Source organism: Schistocerca gregaria, chromosome 8, assembly GCF_023897955.1.
Source record: "Schistocerca gregaria isolate iqSchGreg1 chromosome 8, iqSchGreg1.2, whole genome shotgun sequence".
NCBI classification, from domain to species: Eukaryota; Metazoa; Arthropoda; class Insecta; order Orthoptera; family Acrididae; genus Schistocerca; species Schistocerca gregaria.
The window spans coordinates 82,804,874-82,824,897 of NC_064927.1; the positions used below are offsets into that span (position 1 = coordinate 82,804,874).

The 20,024-nt window shown below is 41.9% G+C and overlaps 1 protein-coding gene across 2 annotated transcripts in view; it reads right to left on the bottom strand.

Moving 5' to 3' along the window:
* Positions 1-20,024, bottom strand: part of LOC126285286 (fatty acyl-CoA reductase 1-like) — a 159,327-nt gene that overhangs the window by 7,007 nt on the left and 132,296 nt on the right. For both annotated transcript variants that reach the window (XM_049984574.1, XM_049984575.1), the window contains one exon: positions 1,130-1,387. In XM_049984574.1, coding sequence (XP_049840531.1) covers positions 1,130-1,387 — 258 coding nt within the window. The remainder of the gene's footprint in view (positions 1-1,129; positions 1,388-20,024) is intronic.

Genomic DNA, 20,024 nt, shown 5'->3' on the forward strand with positions numbered 1-20,024 from the left:
ATGACTGCTGCTGTTGCATCGAACGTGGCACTTCAATGGACATGCTTCTGATACATAATCTTCTTTTTACATCCTAAAGACGCACCAAAGTTCGCAGTCGTCCAGATAGTCGGCATCTAGTGGAGACTTAAGTATGACGATGTTACAGTTCCCCCTCAGCATTGATTGCAACATTTAAAACCCTTCTAGTACCACAGAGGACCCAATGACCGCACAAGCACTTCAGAAATACATATCTCGCTTCTTTTCAAAACCATTATTTTCATAACTTATAACTTTCTCCCTGAGTCATATATATGTAACGATGTTTAGTTCAGTTTTATATTTACAGCACGTTAAGATTTATTCCGTATTTTTGGCACTGAGTACCTCGGGAGTCAATGTGATCCCATTATAAATTTATTTTTATTCATTGAATGTATTATTGATGAAAGAAGAATGATGAATGTTATATTGAAAATTCAGGGCGCTGTTGCCTATATCACGATACACAGTGTCATGTGGAAAGGGTCTGATACGTGTTAATACTGTTAACATTTTGGGCTTACAATGAGGACGCATGGAAATCAGATTTTTGTAATTTTTTGTACACTGACGGAAAAAAGTCTCAATGCCAAGAATGAAAGTTGACATGTATAATTCTACAACTGAATGACGATCTCTGTTCAAATTTCGCTTGATTGTCATAATAGTAGCTTTAGTAGCGTCACTAAGAGGTTGCAAATCACCTTTTCTTTAAGTACACACTCTAATCGTCATCATCGTTAGTTACTCACTCCACCTGCCACAACATTTTCTTTCATGCTGCTCTCATGATATATGATGCATTTGTAAACGTATGTATATATGGTTGTGTGTGTGTATGTGCGTGCGTGCGTGCGTGTGTGTGTGTGTGTGTGTGTGTGTGTGTGTGTGTGTAACTCATTACAACGACACAACACTATAGCTTTGACTTCATGTGTTAGACATAAGCAGATATGTAGCTTAAAATACATGTATATGCGAGCGTTTTAAAAGATTTACGATTCTAGAGGAAAGCAAATGCGGCTAATCTGACTAGAACCATCAGAAAAAATCTAACACTCCTGAAATTGTACTATAAGATTTAAAATTAATATAAAATACATACCTCCTCATGTATCTCAAATCACTGGGTATATTATCGATGTTCTCATTGAGAAGGTACAGCTTCGCTCCAATAAGCCCCTTTTTACAATAGTCATACTGATCAACTTCATGAAGATTAAAATAAAAGACTTCTTGATCCTCAGGAGCCATAGAGGCATGCAGAGACATAATATTTTTGTTGATAAATGTCCATTCGTGTACCATGTAATATCGCAACATGATCTTGGCCGAATGTAAACGATTCTTTATGTGCACCAGGCTGAAAAAGCGAAGCAATTATCAGAGTAGATTTTTGAGCTGTAGTCAATTTTATCTGGATGCGCAGACATTTAAATTTCATGTCTAAGATAATGGTGATAATCTCACATATCTCAGCGACCTGATGGAAGTCTTAGTAGAGGATTGCGCTTAGGCGACTTGCGTCTCCCTAACCTACCACAGTTATCCTACCAGGAAAATGGGATCTCCCGCTTAATGTGGAATGTGAATCTTCAAATCACTGACAGCTAAGAGCTAGGTTATAAACAGACTAAAATATCCATCAAAGATTCGATCACAGTATCTTTCTATTCCCAGACTTGAGCTTTGAGATATATTTTCACTATTTCGAATTCCTTCCATGTTCCCATTGTAGCCCATATCTGTGCTCACCACCTATGGCGTTCTCTAGTGTTCTGGCTCTATGACCATGTTCTTTTACCTTATAAGCTTCTTACTTAAATCGTCAAGCCATCTGTTAAGTCCTTGTATCCCTTGGTTATCCCAAAATAATTAAAAGCAAAATCTCTTCTTTAACACTTCAGCATTCTTAGGGATCTCAAAGGTATTCATAAAATAATAAATAGAAATAAATATATAAACTTATTTATCATTCAGAGATTAATTTCGAGTCTTTACTGTAATTAAAAAGGGAAATAATCATTCTAAGAATTAAAAGTTCATATTAACTAAAAAAGACGTATGACTACTTTTGGCGGAGGTGACGAGTTCTCTGCTGAATTAAAATCTTCTTGCCTGCTGGTAATTCGACTCTAGATCCATGTTGGAAATTACATTCCTCTTGTGTGAGGCCCTTCTATTGATTCATAACCTTAAAAACTAAAATCGTTCTTAGTAAAAGTTAAAAAAATCATAGAGTACATTTACTTTCTTCTGATAATACAATTTCCAGGAAACTGTTGAACTCCCTTGAATTCTGTGTATTTTCTTGATAATACCATGTTCTTCCGCTAGGTACAATATGAAAGCTTGCTTTGTTCTCATTTCTGTCTTCTGTGTGTAAGACACATATGTCCAGTAATTCAAATGCAACTATGGAATTTTTGGTTCACAGGATATTTGCAAAAAAAAAAAAGAAAAGAAAACTCCTCCCGAACAGGCCATGAAGAACCAACGGTACCAACCGGCCGCCGTGTCATCCTCAGTCCACAGGTGTCACTGGATTATATAGGGGCATGTGATCAGAACACCGCTCTCCCAGCCGTACGTCAGTTTCATAGACCTGAGCCACTACTTCTCAATCAAGTAGCTCCTCAGTTTGCCTCACAAGGGCTGCATGCACTGCGCTTGCTAACACTCCTTGGCAGACTGGATGGTCACCCATCCAAGTGCTAGCTCAGTCCATCAGCGCTTAAGTTCAGTGAACCATTGTTACCACTGCGGCATGGTCGTTGATAGGACAGCTGGACTCTGGATTAATTGCATGGTTGATACTTATTGTGAGTAGAGGGTCAGTAGTGGAATTAGCACTGCCTGAATCGTTGCTGTGTCTCCCAAAGTTCATGGGTCAAAAACGGCAGTGGTGCCAGACCTCTAGAAAGGTTCAGTGCCCTCCTTGACAAATGTCCTCAAACATTTACCGTTCAAGGCACAACCACAGGTGGAAACACAAGCGGCCAAAGACACTGGTAGCTAGGGCATAGCCACCTGTGGTAAACTAACATACGCAAACAGCGACAAACGTCGGTAAGCCCCTGCACATCAGCAACACTGACTGGCAACTACAAGCTGCTACTAGAGCCGAGCAACAGGCCACAGCAGGGACACCGACCGAGCTCGCCCACAGGTGCACAAACAAACTGCCAACATTCCCTCACACTGTGTCCCCGGTAAATGACCTATCGGACACAAGATCGATAACAAACCTAACTGTTACAGGTTGCTGACGCTGAACGAGGGCTCCGTACCAGCACCCAGCGCCAGCCGCCGAGCAGCACAACGCACAACGCCAAGGTATCGACAAGCATGATACCCACTACTAACAAAGCCTATCCTTGCACAACCTATCGCAGGCAGCAGGAAAACCGCTACTGCTCTTACCACCCGACCTAACTATCGCAGAGGTTTTTTTCCCTTGGCTCTTGCCCTGGCACTTTTTTTCCTCTGCCCTTAAAACCGCTACCCTTCATCAGATTTCGACCAATCTATCTCCAGATGAGCGCGTCTTAATGGTTAATCCTAACCAGATGTACGCAAACATCGCAGTACCCACATCCTGCGACACCTCACTTTAGTGAATACTAACCCTTATGCAGAGATGGCAGTAGACCTTTTGTGTTGGCCATCATGCCGGTGTGGGCGTGGAGGGGCTCCACCTCTAGAAAAAAAATTCAAGGCAATGTATCAATGTCCTCATACTATCATCCTGGGACTAGGGGTCCATTATTCCATACTAAGACCCATTTGTCTTCATAACTTTCATTAATAATAATCTATTGTCCAGTTATTGTAATTAATGGTTTACCAGTTTTATTGTCATTATTCAATGAGCAACCATAATTATTTATTTCCCACAAATGCTGATCATCCTACAACCATCAGACTGACTTGTGTACTGTACATCATTGGACAGGGTTGTATGTTGCCCATCTGCACACCTGGCATATGCCTAGCAGCTTCTTAAATAATTACATTTTCGGTAGTTTGTAGCAGGTTATTGTGCCCAATGATATTTCTGCAAGCACCCTATCATATAATACTATATATAATACTGGGGCTATTTCTTACAATTTTACTTATTTTTCTAAAAAATATCCACTCTTTTTGAGATGATAAATAAATATTTAACACGTAATGTAGTAAACAATTTACATATTTACACACTTGACAGACTACTATGGTGAGAAAATTATTACTTTACAGGGGTAGATATGTGTGCACCATGTGATTAGATGTATGTTAAACGAACCAATGGGTGATGCAGTACCAGCTCACCAGAGAGAAGTCAGATAGCATGATATTACTGTGTGTATGGAAATAAATCGAGAATTAGGAACATTTCTACAGTGTTGTTGTACTCATGAAGAGTACACAGGACATCAGTGTTATCATGATGATGATGCTCAGTTTGTGGGCACTCAACTGTGCAGTCATCAGCACCCATACAAAGTCCCAATTTTACACAGTCCATTCTAGCCACTGTCACGAATGATGATGATGATGATGAAATGATGAGGACAACACAAACACCCACTCCCTGGACAGACAAAATCCCCAACCCGGCTGGAAATCGATCCTGGGACCCCATGATCCAGAGGCAACAACACTAACCACCAGACGATGAGCTGCAGACATCAGTGTCATGATCTGAATAGGAATGCGAGTGAAAATATGCACTGTGGAACGAGTCCTTGACTACATAATCCACTTTTACACTATGGTTCACTGCAGGGTAGGAAGGTTATGAAGTTTTTATTATGCTGATCAATGTACATGCCAGTTAGTGGCCCCCACTGCTGCAGTTGTAGAGAGTGAGTGGGTGCACTACAGTCCCCAAGAGCTACAACAGAACATGGTAGATTGGACAGATAGCTCTTTGCCACCAGTTGACGCCCACCAGAGATGCTGTCACTCTCATCACCGTCATCTGTCACTTCGCATCTGAGCACATGGCCTATGATCACCATAGCCACCTCTGGAGTGTGTGGAACAATTCTCTCAATAGAGTGTCTAACAGCATCGGCAACTTTTCTGGGATGATGGTGGATGGTGTAATAATTCCTCTGTCATTACTAACATAAATATCACACAGAGATTGTAGGAAGAAGATGAGAGATTAGATCACACGAAAACAGTCACTTTTTCTTACTCAATGTTATATAGGCAGGAGACCACTAAATCTGTGCAAATAGCCCTCCACAATGTACAATAACATGTTTTCTGTATGTATGCCGAAAAGTAGGTTTAATCCTCTAGGTGTGCCTAGATTAGCATTACTACACACAGTTCTATGAGATATGTAAGTATTTATTGTTATTTTTCCCAAGTGCTATTTGATGTTGTGTAGTGCAAAGTACATGTAATGTTTGATCCAGATCCTTGTTCCACTGGTATGGAAAAAAATTTGTAAACAACAGAAAGAAGAAATAGAAAGGCCTCTGTCTAAATCTATGATGTTGAGGAAAGTAATATACTCTCTCCAATACGCCCAAGAGGCAAACTCTCTCCAATGTATTGTACCTCTCTTGCAGTGATCGACTGTTTAGCATGTCAGTATGACGTTACAATTGCGTCTATGTTTCTCTTCATTGGATTTGTGTGGGGCACTTTATTACCATTTCTTATTTGAGTGGTATCAAACACAGTGGTTATAAATGGAATACTATGTTCATTTTTAGGCAGGGCACTTTTATGACACTGCCTCCCAACCGCTAGAGGCATACCACAATTTTCTGTGCACATTGCACACAATGCTGCTTGTTAGTATGAAAAATGCATACTCCCATGCTATACGTCGAGAGAGGGACTGGAGTATAAACACTTAATACGATCCGAGTAACCACAACCAGTAATGCTAAATGATATTATTAGCAGTAGTTCAAAGGAGGTGTCAAGATTGCAGTGTAGTCTTATGCAGTATTAAACTCTCTGGATGTTAGCTTTATCTATATAGAATGTCTAAGTGTGGTGTTTCACTATAACAAAAAATACCCAAGTACTTTGGCCATGTACATATAATTAAGCAGCATATCTTGCTAATTCCAAAACAGGATTTCTAATTCATCTTAAGCTATACAGAATATGCAAAACACATACCTGCCTTGTATGTGTATGTCTGAAATACCCTGCACATGTAATAAACACCCCAAAAACTACCAGCTTTTCCATTTAAATCAATGTACAGCATCTCTTCTGTAGTAAATACAAACTTCTTGTATCCCAGATTTTCCTCATTTTTTTCCATGAATAAAAATTTTACGTGTTTTTTCAAGATTTTCAATATTATTATAAAATGTTCTATATTTTCCATATTTCCAACATTTTCCTGTATTCTCTGTGCAACTGTACAGGAATATTTCTGTTTTTATTGCTTATCCTAACATGTTTCCCCATCAATATAGAAGGAATCCACAAAGTGTCTGAAAGATTACTTGAGTGGTAAATTGTAGCTGGTATGCTTACTAATGGAATTGTGCGTATATTTCTTTCATGCAATGCAGACTAATACAACTTGGTGGAGTATAAAAGTTGTGGCAGGTGCGCTATTACTACTTCATGAAGCACCTGTTAATAGATGATACAGCTAATAGTTACAACAGTATTGTGTGCGGAGTGCAATGGAACGTTGTTTATAGCCCTATGTGAAAAAAGTGTAAGTACTGTCTGCCAAGTCTAAATTTTGACACTGCAATCACAATACCTTAATAGTGGTCAGTGTAGGTAAGAATTATAATTAGTATGTTACAGATGGTTAATGTGATACCAGGATCAGATATTTTTCTATGCAATACACATCATTGCCGCGTCAAGTCGTGGTTTATAAATAGCTTTTTTGGGTATTCTCTAATGTGCTAAACCTAAAATAAAATTACAACATTATCCACCAAAATCACGGACGTTTGTATACATTTAAGCCAGTTCTCTACAGTGGACAACAGACAAGTCGTGCATAAGCACACGACTTTCTTGATCATTTCCCGAGATATGTAAGTCATAGTTTGATATTAAGTAACTACACGTCCCCATTCCTTCAGTTAATGGAGGAGATTGCATGAAAGTGGAATGTACGTATCATCTGTTTAGTGGTCATGAGTTATCTAAGAGACAGAAATAATGTCATTGAGAGACTACAGATACCGATCAGTTGCCCCATAACCACCCCTGCTGTCACCGCTGGTTATACGAAATGGAACAGATCCCCTCCAAAATTGCATTGTCTTCCCATAAACATACTCATCTGCAGAATGACATTTTCACTCTGCAGCGGAATGAGCGCTGATATGAAACTTCCTGGCAGATTAAAACTGTGTGCCAGACTGAGCCTCGAACTCGGGACCTTTGCCTTTCGCGGGAAAGCGCTGTAGTGGAAGGTAGGAGACGAGGTACTGGCAGAAGTGAAGCTGTGAGTAGCGGGCGTGAGTCGTGCTTCGGTAGCTCAGATGGTAGAGCACTTACCCGCGAAAAGCAAAGGTCCCGAGTTCGAGTCTCGGTCGGGCACTCAGATTTAATCTGCCAGGAAGTTTCATACTCATCTGCAGATTATCAGGGTGAAGTATTGTTTAATAGTGTTTCTGTGGGTATTAATGCAATGGTTCCTATGCTGTCTGAAACATACTGCCAGGAAAGTATTTACAGGCTCGTTAGAGTGAAACAAAGACTTATAGTGTTTCGTTGGAAGGAAAGCATGTACACATCTGAAAATAATAGCCGTAAATAAATGCATTCTTACTTCTATTTGGAGAGGCGTGTTACAGAAGTCAGCATAGCTGGATGGCTTCTGTTCATCACGCTAGTCTTCCAATCTATGATATGAGTTGTGCACGTAATAAATCTTTCTGCTGTTGATGTGTGATACGAATATCTCATTACGCACCTGGTCAGCTTGCCAGGTGGTATATCCGCCCACGGTGAAAGAGCATGTTAGAATCAGTTGGTGCTATCTCTCGAGAAGTAGCGACCCCTTGAATCAATCAGCATATGTGAGTGGAGAGAGCGGTTAGCCACCCAACGGCTACCAATGACAGCAGCCACTATATCAGCGCTCATTAAGTTGCGCATGTTTCATGTGCACAGTCACGTATAGATTGTTTTATTTCTTTCTCCCCAGCCGTAGCAAGTGAGACCATATGTGAAACGTGGAGTTAATCCATTCTGTTAACAATATATTATCTTGTCAACATGAGTAATACATGAACTCAGAGTAATATATCATCAGCAGAGCGACATTACTTCTTGGTACCGGCTTCAGTAGGGGCGGGGACGGTGCAACTGCGACCCTCATGGCCTGGAATCTGTAGCAAGTTTTCTGAAGACAACATTATTTCCGCCAGTTACAAACACCTTGGATCTTCATTGATATCCCTCTTAGCATCAGGATTTTTTTTATTTCACGAAGTTTTGCTAGGGTGTCATAAAGACCTCAAGTAATTTCCACCTGATATACGTGATGATTATGAAGAACTAATATGGACACATACATTACAGTGGTTCATCGTAACACTCATAATTTTATTTCCATAAATGTTACATTCAGAAAACAGGAAGAAATTTAGATTGGGGTCATACTGACCCACCATGAATAAGTCTCTACGTGTACTAATTACAAAACTGAACAGAACATTATTGGAAGCTACTGTCTCAGAGGAAGCAAAGCATATATTTTCAAAGTATTAGCTTTGAAAACAAGAGAGAGTTATATGTATGTCTGCAGACTTTCGTGGCCAGTGCCACTAAATTTAAAATCTTCTGTGTTGTATTGGTGAGAAGAGAAGTTTGTGGCACAACTTGACTAGAAGAAGGGATCGGTTGGTAGGACATGTCCTGAGGCATCAAGGGATCACAAATTTAGCATTGGAGGGCAGTGTGGAGGGTAAAATTCGCAGAGGGAGAGCAAGAGATGAATACACTAAGCAGATTCAGAAGGATGTGGGTTGCAGTAGGTACTGGGAGATGAAGGAGCTTGCACAGGATAGATTAGCATGGAGAGCTGCATCAAACCAGTCTCAGGACAACAGTGTTGTTAGGAAGCGTCATATTTCTTTCTGAAATATTCGACGTTTCGACCCCTCTGCTTGGATTTCCTACAGGGTATTTCGGGGCTCACTATAGCTAGAAGACTGTCTGAATGTCCAGTGTCGCGTTCTCTTATAAAGGGGAGTTTCACCGGGTTTGTGATTGGCGACCATTGGTGGGCCATCGTCACAGGCTAATATTCCCGCGCTGATTCAGAAGAAGGGGCGTTATTGGCTAAACTCTTGTGGATACTATTGGTAGCCCATCGTTATTGGATAGAAAGGCACTTTTCCACACATAGGTTAGATAACGGTCATTGGTTGAAATGACGCAGCGTAACAACCCAGAAGCTTTTTAACTTTAGTGACAATGGCTACGAAAGCCTGTAGACTTACATAGAACGCTTGTATGAGCAAGAGGTTTATACCACCAGCAGAAGACTGGAAAACCTCCACAGAAGAAGAGGTAAATTACTAAGCGATCTGGCCTTTCTCTCCCGTGTCGTGTTGGCGATGTTATTCCCAAACCCGTTGGAATTAGCCACCATGTGCCGACAGTGAAAGCCAGTAGGATGTACCTAAGGGCGAGACAAGCACTTCTTCGTGAAAGAATCCAGCAGATACTCAGAGACTTGAATTATGCTGGCTCCGTTTTAACTGATCTGTCTTTTCACTGGCGGCAGCTCTAGCGGTTAAAGTGCGCAAGGAAGGCGCCACTGTGGATCCGAAACGAGTAGTGGTGAATCCCTCGTCAGGAGTACTCCATGAAGCTCGTGTTTAACTTCAGGAGAAGGTCTGAATTCCGCAAGTACGCCGAAGAAAATACCTGTTGAAGAAATCGCAAGTGCAGTCGAAGCGCCCTTGTTTCGCCTTTCGAAAGTGCAGGCTGAAGAAGTTAGACACCATGTGTCGAGAGTTCTATGGAAATCGTAATCTCTCAAAAGCCAAATATAGACGCAGGAAAGGGAAACTGTTGATGATCTCATGATAAACGAAAGCATCTTTGTAACGAAATCGGATAAGGGGAATGTTCACAGGAAGATGGAACAAATACCTGCTGATCTTGTGTATTCAAGTTGAAAGCCGATCCGACGAACAGAATCATTCGGAAAGTCAAAACCTGATATCAGACTCCAGATTGGACAGCCGTATTGCAAAGAATGTAACACCTCGAATACCTGTGTCGTGTCACCCAGAATGAGTGGACTCCCCAAGATACATTAAGAATCGGTTTCTTTGAGGCCTATCGTAGTGGTTTTAACTGGCCAACTTATTTTGTAGCACGTCATTTATCTGGCAAAGTGAGACATCTAGTTGGTAAAACAAATGCTTTTGTCAAAGATTCGAAACATTTTAAGAAATTATACGCACACTGAAGATATCTGCAGGTGGCTTTTTATTAGGTTCGGTTACCAACATCCCAGTATCAGGTTCAATGGAGGTCATAAGGGAGAAAGTTGCTCCAGATATTTGTGACTTAATTAAATTATGTCTTCGTTCGAGCTGTTTCCAATACAATGGTCAGTTCTATGACCAGGCTGACGGCCTTGCTATGGACTCACTCATATCGTCAGTTGCAGCTGACATTCTTATGGAACGTTTTGATCAACAGGCATTAAGCAGTGCTCCCTTGGAGTCTTCTTGTTGCCTCAGCTATCTGGTTGATACATTTGCCATATGGCCACACAGCGAAGAAGAACTTGATGCATTCCACAATTTCTTAGAGATTCGCCACTACATCAAATACCTTGGAGGTTGAGAGTGAGATCGATCCCTCGTCCCCATATGTGCTGGTATACAGAAGATTTGATGACACTCTAGGTCGCAGAGTATACAAACAGATGCCACTTCGCTCCGCCACCCAGCCCAGAAGCAACCAATGCTCAAATCTCTGTCATCACGTGTCTTCCATAAAAGCGATGACGACAACCTGGAATCGGAGTCAGAATTTTTAAGAAGGACAATAGAGGCAAATGGCTATGATTGTTGTTCAATCATCAGGGCTTTTAGGGGGAATATTAACCACGCTAATAAGAATGATGAGGAACAGTCTTCTCACTCCGTTAGCTTACCATTCATTTCTGGGTCACTGACCACATATGCAGAATTATAAAGAAAACTGGTATCCAGCTTTTTTCCTTCAGTCAAAACAAAATAAAAGATCTTTTCTCACGAAAAACGTATGCATCTGATTGCCTTCAGAATGTAGGCTTCTGTCAAATGATATGTGGCTGTGGAAATGTGTATTTGGGCGAAACGGGAAGAACTGTTAAAGAACGCATTAAGGAACACGAACGGCACATGCGGGTAAAACAAAGTGTGATATCGGCAAGCAGAACATGATTCAAAAATGGTTCAAATGGCTCTGAGCACTGTGGGACTTAACGTCTATGGTCATCAGTCCCCTAGAACTTGGAACTACTTATACCTAACTAACCTAAGGACATCACACACATCCATGCCCGAGGCAGGATTTGAACCTGCGACCGTAATGGTCACGCGGTTCCAGACTGAAGCGCCTAGAACCGCTCGGCCACACAGACCGGCCAAGCAGAACATCATGAGTACTGTGGCTGAGGTATCGATTTTAATAACATACTTGCGCTGGCTAAGGAAACGAACATTCATAGAAGGAAGGTTCCAGAAGCGGTGGAAATTTCGAAGAATTCACCTAATTTCAATAGAGCTTCCGGCTTCGTGGCTTCCCGCTATCAAAGAAGTGATTGTGCGGCCGTGGTGTGCGAGCAGTACAAACAATGCGGTGCAAGTCAATTCGTCGGACAATAATACTTTGGGTAAACATTCCCCCTCTCTTGCTCTCTCCGTTTCGCATATAGCCAATGATGACGGCCAACCAATAGTAAGTAGCAGGTGGAATTTCAACTAGTAATCCTTCTCCAGCGTAGGTGTGGAATAGTGCGTTTCTGTTCAATGAGGATGGGCACCAATAGTATCAACAAGATTTTAGCCAATAACGCCCCTTCTTCTGCATCAGCGCGGGAATATCAGACTGTGACGATGGACCACCAATGATAGCCACAAGAATTTTAAGCATTACTCCCACTTCTCCAGCACAAACTTGAGAAAACTCTTCTTTATAAGAGAACGCGACACTGGTCTCTGACAGTGTTCTAGAAATATTGGACAACGAAATATCCTGAAAGAACCCAGCGGAGGGGTCGAAATGTCAATTATTTTAGAAGGAAATATAACCCAGAATATTGTAACTTAAGAGAGACATATATTTTCAAGGTGTTTATGGGGCCATCTTGTGCCCACTCATACTAGGAAGGGTACAACAACAGTTAGGCCAAAAAATCCTAAAAATAGGCACAAAAACTTGCGGAAAATAGTAGTTTCATTGGTGCAGGCGTTTGAAATGGTTCAAATGGCTCTGAGCACTATGGGACTTAACATCTGAGGTCATCAGCCCCCTTGAACTTAGAACTACTCAAACCTAAAACTAAACTAAGGACATCACACGCATGCATGCCGGAGGCAGGATTCGCGCGGTTCCAGACTGAAGCGCCTAGAGCTGCTCGGCCGGCCAAAATGTGGTATGTGGTAATCTTTTTTTTTCTTTCTTTCATCATTTAGTGTGGGTCATCAGCCAAAAGAGGTTTCATAAACAGTTGAAATTACGTGTGAAGCTTGTTGCAAATTCTAGGTACTCTCTTTCTCAAATAGCGGAGGACCAAACAATGGCTATTCTTGCGTCGTGACCGAGCGAGGTGGTTCAGTGGTTAGCACACTGGACACGCATTCGGGAGGATGACGGTTAGAAACCACGTCCGGCCATCCTGATTTAGGTTTTCTGTTATTTCCCTCACTCGCTTCAAGAAATGCCGGCATCGTTCCTTTGAAAGGTAACGGCGCATAATCAGGTGGGGCTGATGGCCTCGCTGTTTGGTCCTCTCGCCCCAAATCAACCAACCAATCTCGCGTTTTGGGCTGCATTCCTTTTCCACACCTGCCCCTTTCGGTTTGATAGGTGGGTGATTCTTACTCCCACAATGACGCTTTACCAATTGAAATCGAGGCTCACATGGCGAGGCCACGGTTTTTCGATGCGGTCACGATCCCAGGACGGACGCCGCAGTCTCTGCATTCGCCACATGTTCCACATTTTCTGTGGTTATTTCACTCAGTGCTGCATGTCTGGTAGCACTGACAACTCAACACAAACGCTGATGTTCTCTTCGTTAAGTGAAGGCAGTCAGCCACGGCATTGTTCTTGGTGAGAGGCAACGCCAGAAGTAACTAAGCGTGTCGCGTATTATTGAGAAATGTAGAGTACTGGCTACACGTAAAAGGAAGAAGAAGTGTGTGGGGAAGGTTTGGGTTCAAAGGGAATACAGTGAGGGATTACTGAAAGTTATTGTTTCTAGTATTATGATGATGTGTGGACGACTGGTTACCTATTATCGAAAATTCAGTATTGGTAGTTGGAGATTAAGGTTCTGTCGGCGGCAAGGTCATTGGATGCAGTGTACAGGCTAATGTTATGGAAGGAAAAGGTGGAAGCCAAGGAATAGTTAGGTGCCTAGAAAGCAGAAATGATTAGATGTACACGTAATCTGTGTGACACTGAGTTTTACTTAACTCACGACAAGTCTAAAAAAGAAACTAATCGTCGTGAATGACCACAATAAAGAAACTCGATATGAACCGCTGAACCTTTGGCTGACTCCACTCGTTCACTGCCAGTGGACTGGGCTGGCTTCGTTGTAGCTCCGTTGTGGTGCCTTATGCTCATTTGGTCGCGGCGTGTCTTCAAGACGGCCGTGGATTGGCGGGGCAGTCACTTGGTTTCCTGAGAAAGTCGGGAGGCTTAGAGAGGTTGACCGAAGCCGCGGTATGGTACACTTCCTGTCGGGCCATGACCCTCTTTCTACACACTTGTACCATTGTGGGCCTTTGCGAAAGTGGTACATGTGAATTGGGGACGTGTCTTCGGTCCCCCAGACACGTAACACTACCATGTGCCACCCTCAAACACACGTAAGTCCGATGACAGCGTCGACGACAAAGGGCAATATTTAAGGAATCCATACAAATGGGGCATGCTTAACTGCATCACTGATAACGTATCTAGAGCGCTACACATGACTCATAAGCTGTAACGACCACATACAAGATCGTGACCATACACCCACCTTACGCCATCACGCGATGCATGGCACAAAAGTGATTCAAACGCTGAAACCGAAACGGATGAATGTTCAGACACAAATGATAGCACAAACACTAAAGTGTCACGATATACAGATAGGTATACGGCATAGTAGAGATCACAAGACCACAGAAATACTGCAAGTAATACATACGTGGAGTTTAGAAATAATTTATTAATAAGAAATAAAAAACGAATTTTCTGTTCTTACAAAGTAGAATATGTAATTATTTAGTTCTCCAGAGAGTTATTTTCAAACGTGTAATTGTGTAAACATGTAAACTATTTAAGATGCAAACTGAAAACTTGTGAATTTTATAATGTCCAACATAGAAATACATATGCAGTATAATAGGAAGTACCCTTCGGAAAGACGAGGGTCGACGTTGAAACACGCCCGGGAGGAAAGGGGGTAGATGTGCTGTACTAATAAAAGTTTGCCTTTAGTACTCAAGACTGTACAACGCTCCCCAGACACAGAAACGGGGATGGATATTTAACGACCGTATGCTTAAACCCACGTACTTGATCCTTCCCGCGGCGATTGATCGGCTGCTCTCAGCACTGCCTACTATGATGTGTCCTGTAATAACTGCTGTCTAGCAGGGAGAGCAGGAAGAGAAGCCACTCACACCGACAATACCAAGCTGATCCGGTAGAATTCACTGCATTCCGTTAAACACTCGCACAGGGTGGGACTGCACTGTTCACAATTAACATTATTCTACAATGGACTGTAAGTATGTGTCCTTTGTGACGTATAAGGTTGCTGTCTACACGATGGCACCAAAAGCAAAAACACGGTGCGTAGAACACAAAATAATCACCGTTCAACGGATGTTTTATTAGTGGACGATTGGCACAGTTCTTTCAACAGTACTAAACAATTCATTAGCTTATAAGACGAGGGGATGCTCCATATAATTTCGTGTACGATATAAGAACGAGAAAGTACCTGCGCTCGTGATATTCAGCCAGTCAAGAACTTGGAATTACGATCATACCAGTCCACATTATGATTCCGTAACCGCCGCGACGCGGTTGATTGTTGTTCTCCCGACACGACACACGAAATCGAGGAACATTACATTTTGGATAAACATTGAAATTCCGTCGTGAACACCGAAATTAAAGGCAAAACTTGCGTGGCAAAAATTTTCAATTACTTCACCATAACTTGTAAGATACGTGCGGCAGCAACGGCATCAACACAATACTCCGCCCACGCTCCACGAAAGCTATGCCACGACTCTCCGCTGTTTCTCTACGCTCGGCAGAGGTGACAATCGATAGTCAATGATACAGTTCTATGCGTGCAAGGCCATATATCAGAGTCTCCTCTCCGAGTTATGACATAGGCATGATGTGGAAATAACTGCGTAAACAAATAGTACTGTCATACCTGATACGCAGCGCTAATATTACGACATACATACATATAATGGTGACCATAGTAGAACATAATATCCTGTTTCACGTGAGACAGGCTCGAAGTGTATACTGAAGCCCTACCACTCAAAATATCCAGATACACGGAACTCTTTTATTGGCTAAATGTTTCTTTTCGTCTATTATTTTCTTCTTAAGTATATGCTAAATATTGTTTTCCTTTTCCAAAATGTACTTGTTGTTGTTGTCCTCAGTCCTGAGACTGGTTTGATGCAGCTCTCCATGCTACTCTATCCTGTGCAAGCTTCTTCATCTCCCAGTACCTACTGCAAACCCACATCCTTCTGAATCTGCTTAGTGTACTCATCTCTCGGTCTCCCTCTACGATTTTTACCCTCCACGCTGCCCTCCAATGCTAAATTTGTGATCCCTTGATGCCTCAAAACATGTCCTACCAACCGATTCCTTCTTCTAGTCAAGTTGTGCCACAAACTTCTCTCTCCCCAATCCTATTCAATACCTCTCATTAGTTACGTGATCTATCCACCTTATCTTCAGTATTCTTCTGTAGAACCACATTTCGAAAGCTTATATTCTCTTCTTGTCCAAACTAGTTGTCGTCCATGTTTCACTTCCATACATGGCTACACTCCATACAAATACTTTCAGAAACGACTTCCTGACACTTAAATCTACACTCCATGTTAACAAATTTCTCTTCTTCAGAAACGCTTTCCTTGCCATTGCCAGTCTACATTTTATATCTTCTCTACTTCGACCATCATCAGTTATTTTACTTCCTACACAGCAAAACTCCTTTACTACTTTAAGTGTCTCATTTCCTAATCTAATTCCCTCAGCATCACCCGATTTAATTTGACTACATTCCATTATCCTCGTTTTGCTTTTGTTGATGTTCATCTTATATCCTCCTTTCAAGACACTGTCCATTCCGTTCAACTGCTCTTCCAAGTCCTTTGCCGTCTCTGACAGAATTACAATGTCATCGGCGAACCTCAAAGTTTTTACTTCTTCTCCATGAATTTTAATACCTACTCCAAATTTTTCTTTTGTTTCCTTTACTGCTTGCTCAATATACAGATTGAATAACATCGGGGAGAGGCTACAACCCTGTCTCACTCCTTTCCCAACCACTGCTTCCCTTTCATGCCCCCCGACCCTTATGACTGCCATCTGGTTTCTGTACAAATTGTAAATAGCCTTTCGCTCCCTGTATTTTACCCCTGCCACCTTTAGAATTGGAAAAAGAGTATTCCAGTCAACATTGTCAAAAGCTTTCTCTAAGTCTACAAATGCTAGAAACGTAGGTTTGCCTTTTCTTAATCTTTCTTCTAAGATAAGTCGTAAGGTCAGTATTGCCTCACGTGTTCCAACATTTCTACGGAATCCAAACTGATCCTTCCCGAGGTCCGCATCTACCAGTTTTTCCATTCGTCTGTAAAGAATTCGCGTTAGTATTTTGCAGCTGTGACTTATTAAACTGATAGTTCGGTAATTTTCACATCTGTCAGCACCTGCTTTCTTTGGGATTGGAATTATTATATTCTTCTTGAAGTCTGAGGGTATTTCGCCTGTCCCATACATCTTGCTTACCAGCTGGTAGAGTTTTGTCATGACTGGCTCTTCCAAGGCTGTCAGTAGTTCTAATGGAATGTTGTCTACTCCGGGGGCCTTTTTTCGACCCAGGTCTTTAAGTGCTCTGTCAAACTCTTCTTGCAGTATTGTATCTCCCATTTCGTCTTCATCTACATCCTCTTCCATTTACATAATATTGTCCTCAAGTACATCGCCCTTGTATAAACCTTCTATATACTCCTTCCACCTTTCTGCCTTCCCTTCTTTGCTTAGAACTGGGTTGATATTCATACACGTGGTTCTCTTCTCTCCAAAGGTCTCTTTAATTTTCCTGTAGGCAGTATCTATCTTACCCCTAGTGAGATAAGCTTCTACATCCTTACATTTGTCCTCTGGCCATCCCTGCTTAGCCATTTTGCACTTCCTGTCGATCTCATTTTTGAGACGTTTGTATTCCTTTTTGCCTTCTTCATTTACTGCATTTCTATATTTTCTCCTTTCATCAATTAAATTCAATATTTCTTCTCTTACCCAAGGATTTCTAGCAGCCCTCGTCTTTTTACCTACTTGATCCTCTGCTACCTTCACTTCTTCATCCCTCAGAGCTACCCATTCTTCTTCTACTGTATTTCTTTCCCCTATTTCTGTCAATTGTTCCCTTATGCTCTCTCTGAAACTCTGTACAACCTCTGGTTCTTTCAGTTTATTCAGGTCCCATCTCCTTAATTTCCCACATTTTTGCAGTTTCTTCAGTTTTAATCTACAGGTCATAACCAATAGATTGTGGTCAGAGTCCACATCTGCCCCTGGAAATGTCTTACAACTTAAAACCTGGTTCCTAAATCTCTGTGTTACCATTATATAATCTGTCTGGTACCTTTTAGTATCTCCAGGGTTCTTCCATGTATACAACCTTCTTTCATAATTCTTAAACCAAATGTTAGCTATGATTAAGTTGTGCTCTGTGCAAAATTCTACTAGGCGGCTTCCTCTTTCATTTCTTTGCCCCATTCCATATTCACCTACTACGTTTCCTTCTCTCCGTTTTCCTACATCCAGTCTCCCATGACTATTAAATTTTCGTCTCCCTTCACTATCTGAATAATTTCTTTTATTTCATCATACGTTTCTTCAATTTATTCGTCATGTGCAGAGCTAGTTGGCATATAAACTTGTACTACTGTAGTAGGTGTGGGCTTCGTATCTATCTTTGCCACAATAATGCGTTCACTATGCTGTTTGTAGTAACTTACCAGCATTCCTATTTTCCTATTCATTGTTAAACCTACTCCTGCATTCCCGCTGTTTGATTTTGTGTTTATAACCCTGTAGTCACCTGACCAGAAGTCTTGTTCCTCCTACCACCGAACTTCACTAATTCCCACTATATCTAACTTTAACCTATCCATTTCCCTTTGTAAATTTTCTAACCTACCTGCCCGATTAAGGGATCTGACATTCCACGCTCCGATCCGTAGAACTCCTGTTTCCTTTCTCCTGATAACGACATCCTCTTGAGTAGCCCCGCCCGGAGATCTGAATGGGGGACTATTTTACCTCCGGAATATTTTACCCAAGAGGACGTCATCATCATTTAATCATACAGTAAAGCTGCATGTCCTCGGGAAAAATTAAGGCTGTAGCTTCCCCTTGCTTTCAGCCGTTCGCAGTACCAGCACAGCAAGGCTGTTTTGGTTAATGTTGCAAGGCCAGATCAGTCAATCATCCAGACTGTTGCCCCTGCAACTACTGAAAAGGCTGCTGCCCCTCTTCAGGAACCACACGTTTGTCTGGCCTCTCAACAGATACCCCTCCGTTGTGGTTGCACCTATGGTACGACCATCTGTATCGCTGAGGCACGCAAGCCTCCCCACCAACGGCAACTTCCATGGTTCATGGGGGGGGGGGGGGGGTACTTAACGCATCACATTTCTAACTAACAATTTAGTTATGTAAAAAAACAAGAAAAGTAACAGCGCTGAGAGAAGCTGTAGGAAAAGATGAAGAGTCCATCTCTGCAGCTTGTTACTAGTTTTTAGAAGGAAATGATCCTCGATAATTACCACTCTGTAATAGTCACTCTGTAATGTTAATGAATAAATAAATAAACAAATAAATTATTACAATTTCGGAAAAAAATGGGTGAATTTTTCAAGAGAAAAAGCTCCACACTTGGAGAAAGTCAATAGTCCACCTCTGGCCCTCATGCAAGAAGTTATTCAGCTTGGCATTAATTGACAAAGTTGTTGGCTGTGCTTCTAAAGGACACATGCCAAACTTCTCCTCTAATGGTTCGTTAGATAGTGAAAATCCCGAGCTAGTTGGAGGGGTCTACCCATAATGTTCCAATTTTTTTTGAATTGGGGAGAGATCCGCTGATCTTGCTGGTCAAGGAAGGTTTTGGCAAGCGTGAAGACAAGCCATGTGCAAGTGGGCATTACTCTGCTCAAATATAACCGCAGAATGGCTTGCCATGAAGGGCCACAAAACGGAGTGTACAATATCGTCGACGTACCGCTGACAAGTAGAGGAGTCCTGATAAGAAAATAAATGGCACTACAGACCATCGGTCCTGATTATTGGGCTGTATGGCAGGCGGCAGTCGGGCTGGTATCCCACGGCTGTCCTCGGAGTCTCCATCACGTTTTCAAACCGGACTCTCATTGACTAGAGTGAAACTGTCTTCAGTGCCGAGTCTCGCTTCAGATTCAGCCCCAGTGACCGGTGAAGACTTGTCAGGAGACGTCCCAGACAGTAGTGGTATACCAACCTCACCCGACTGTCGATCG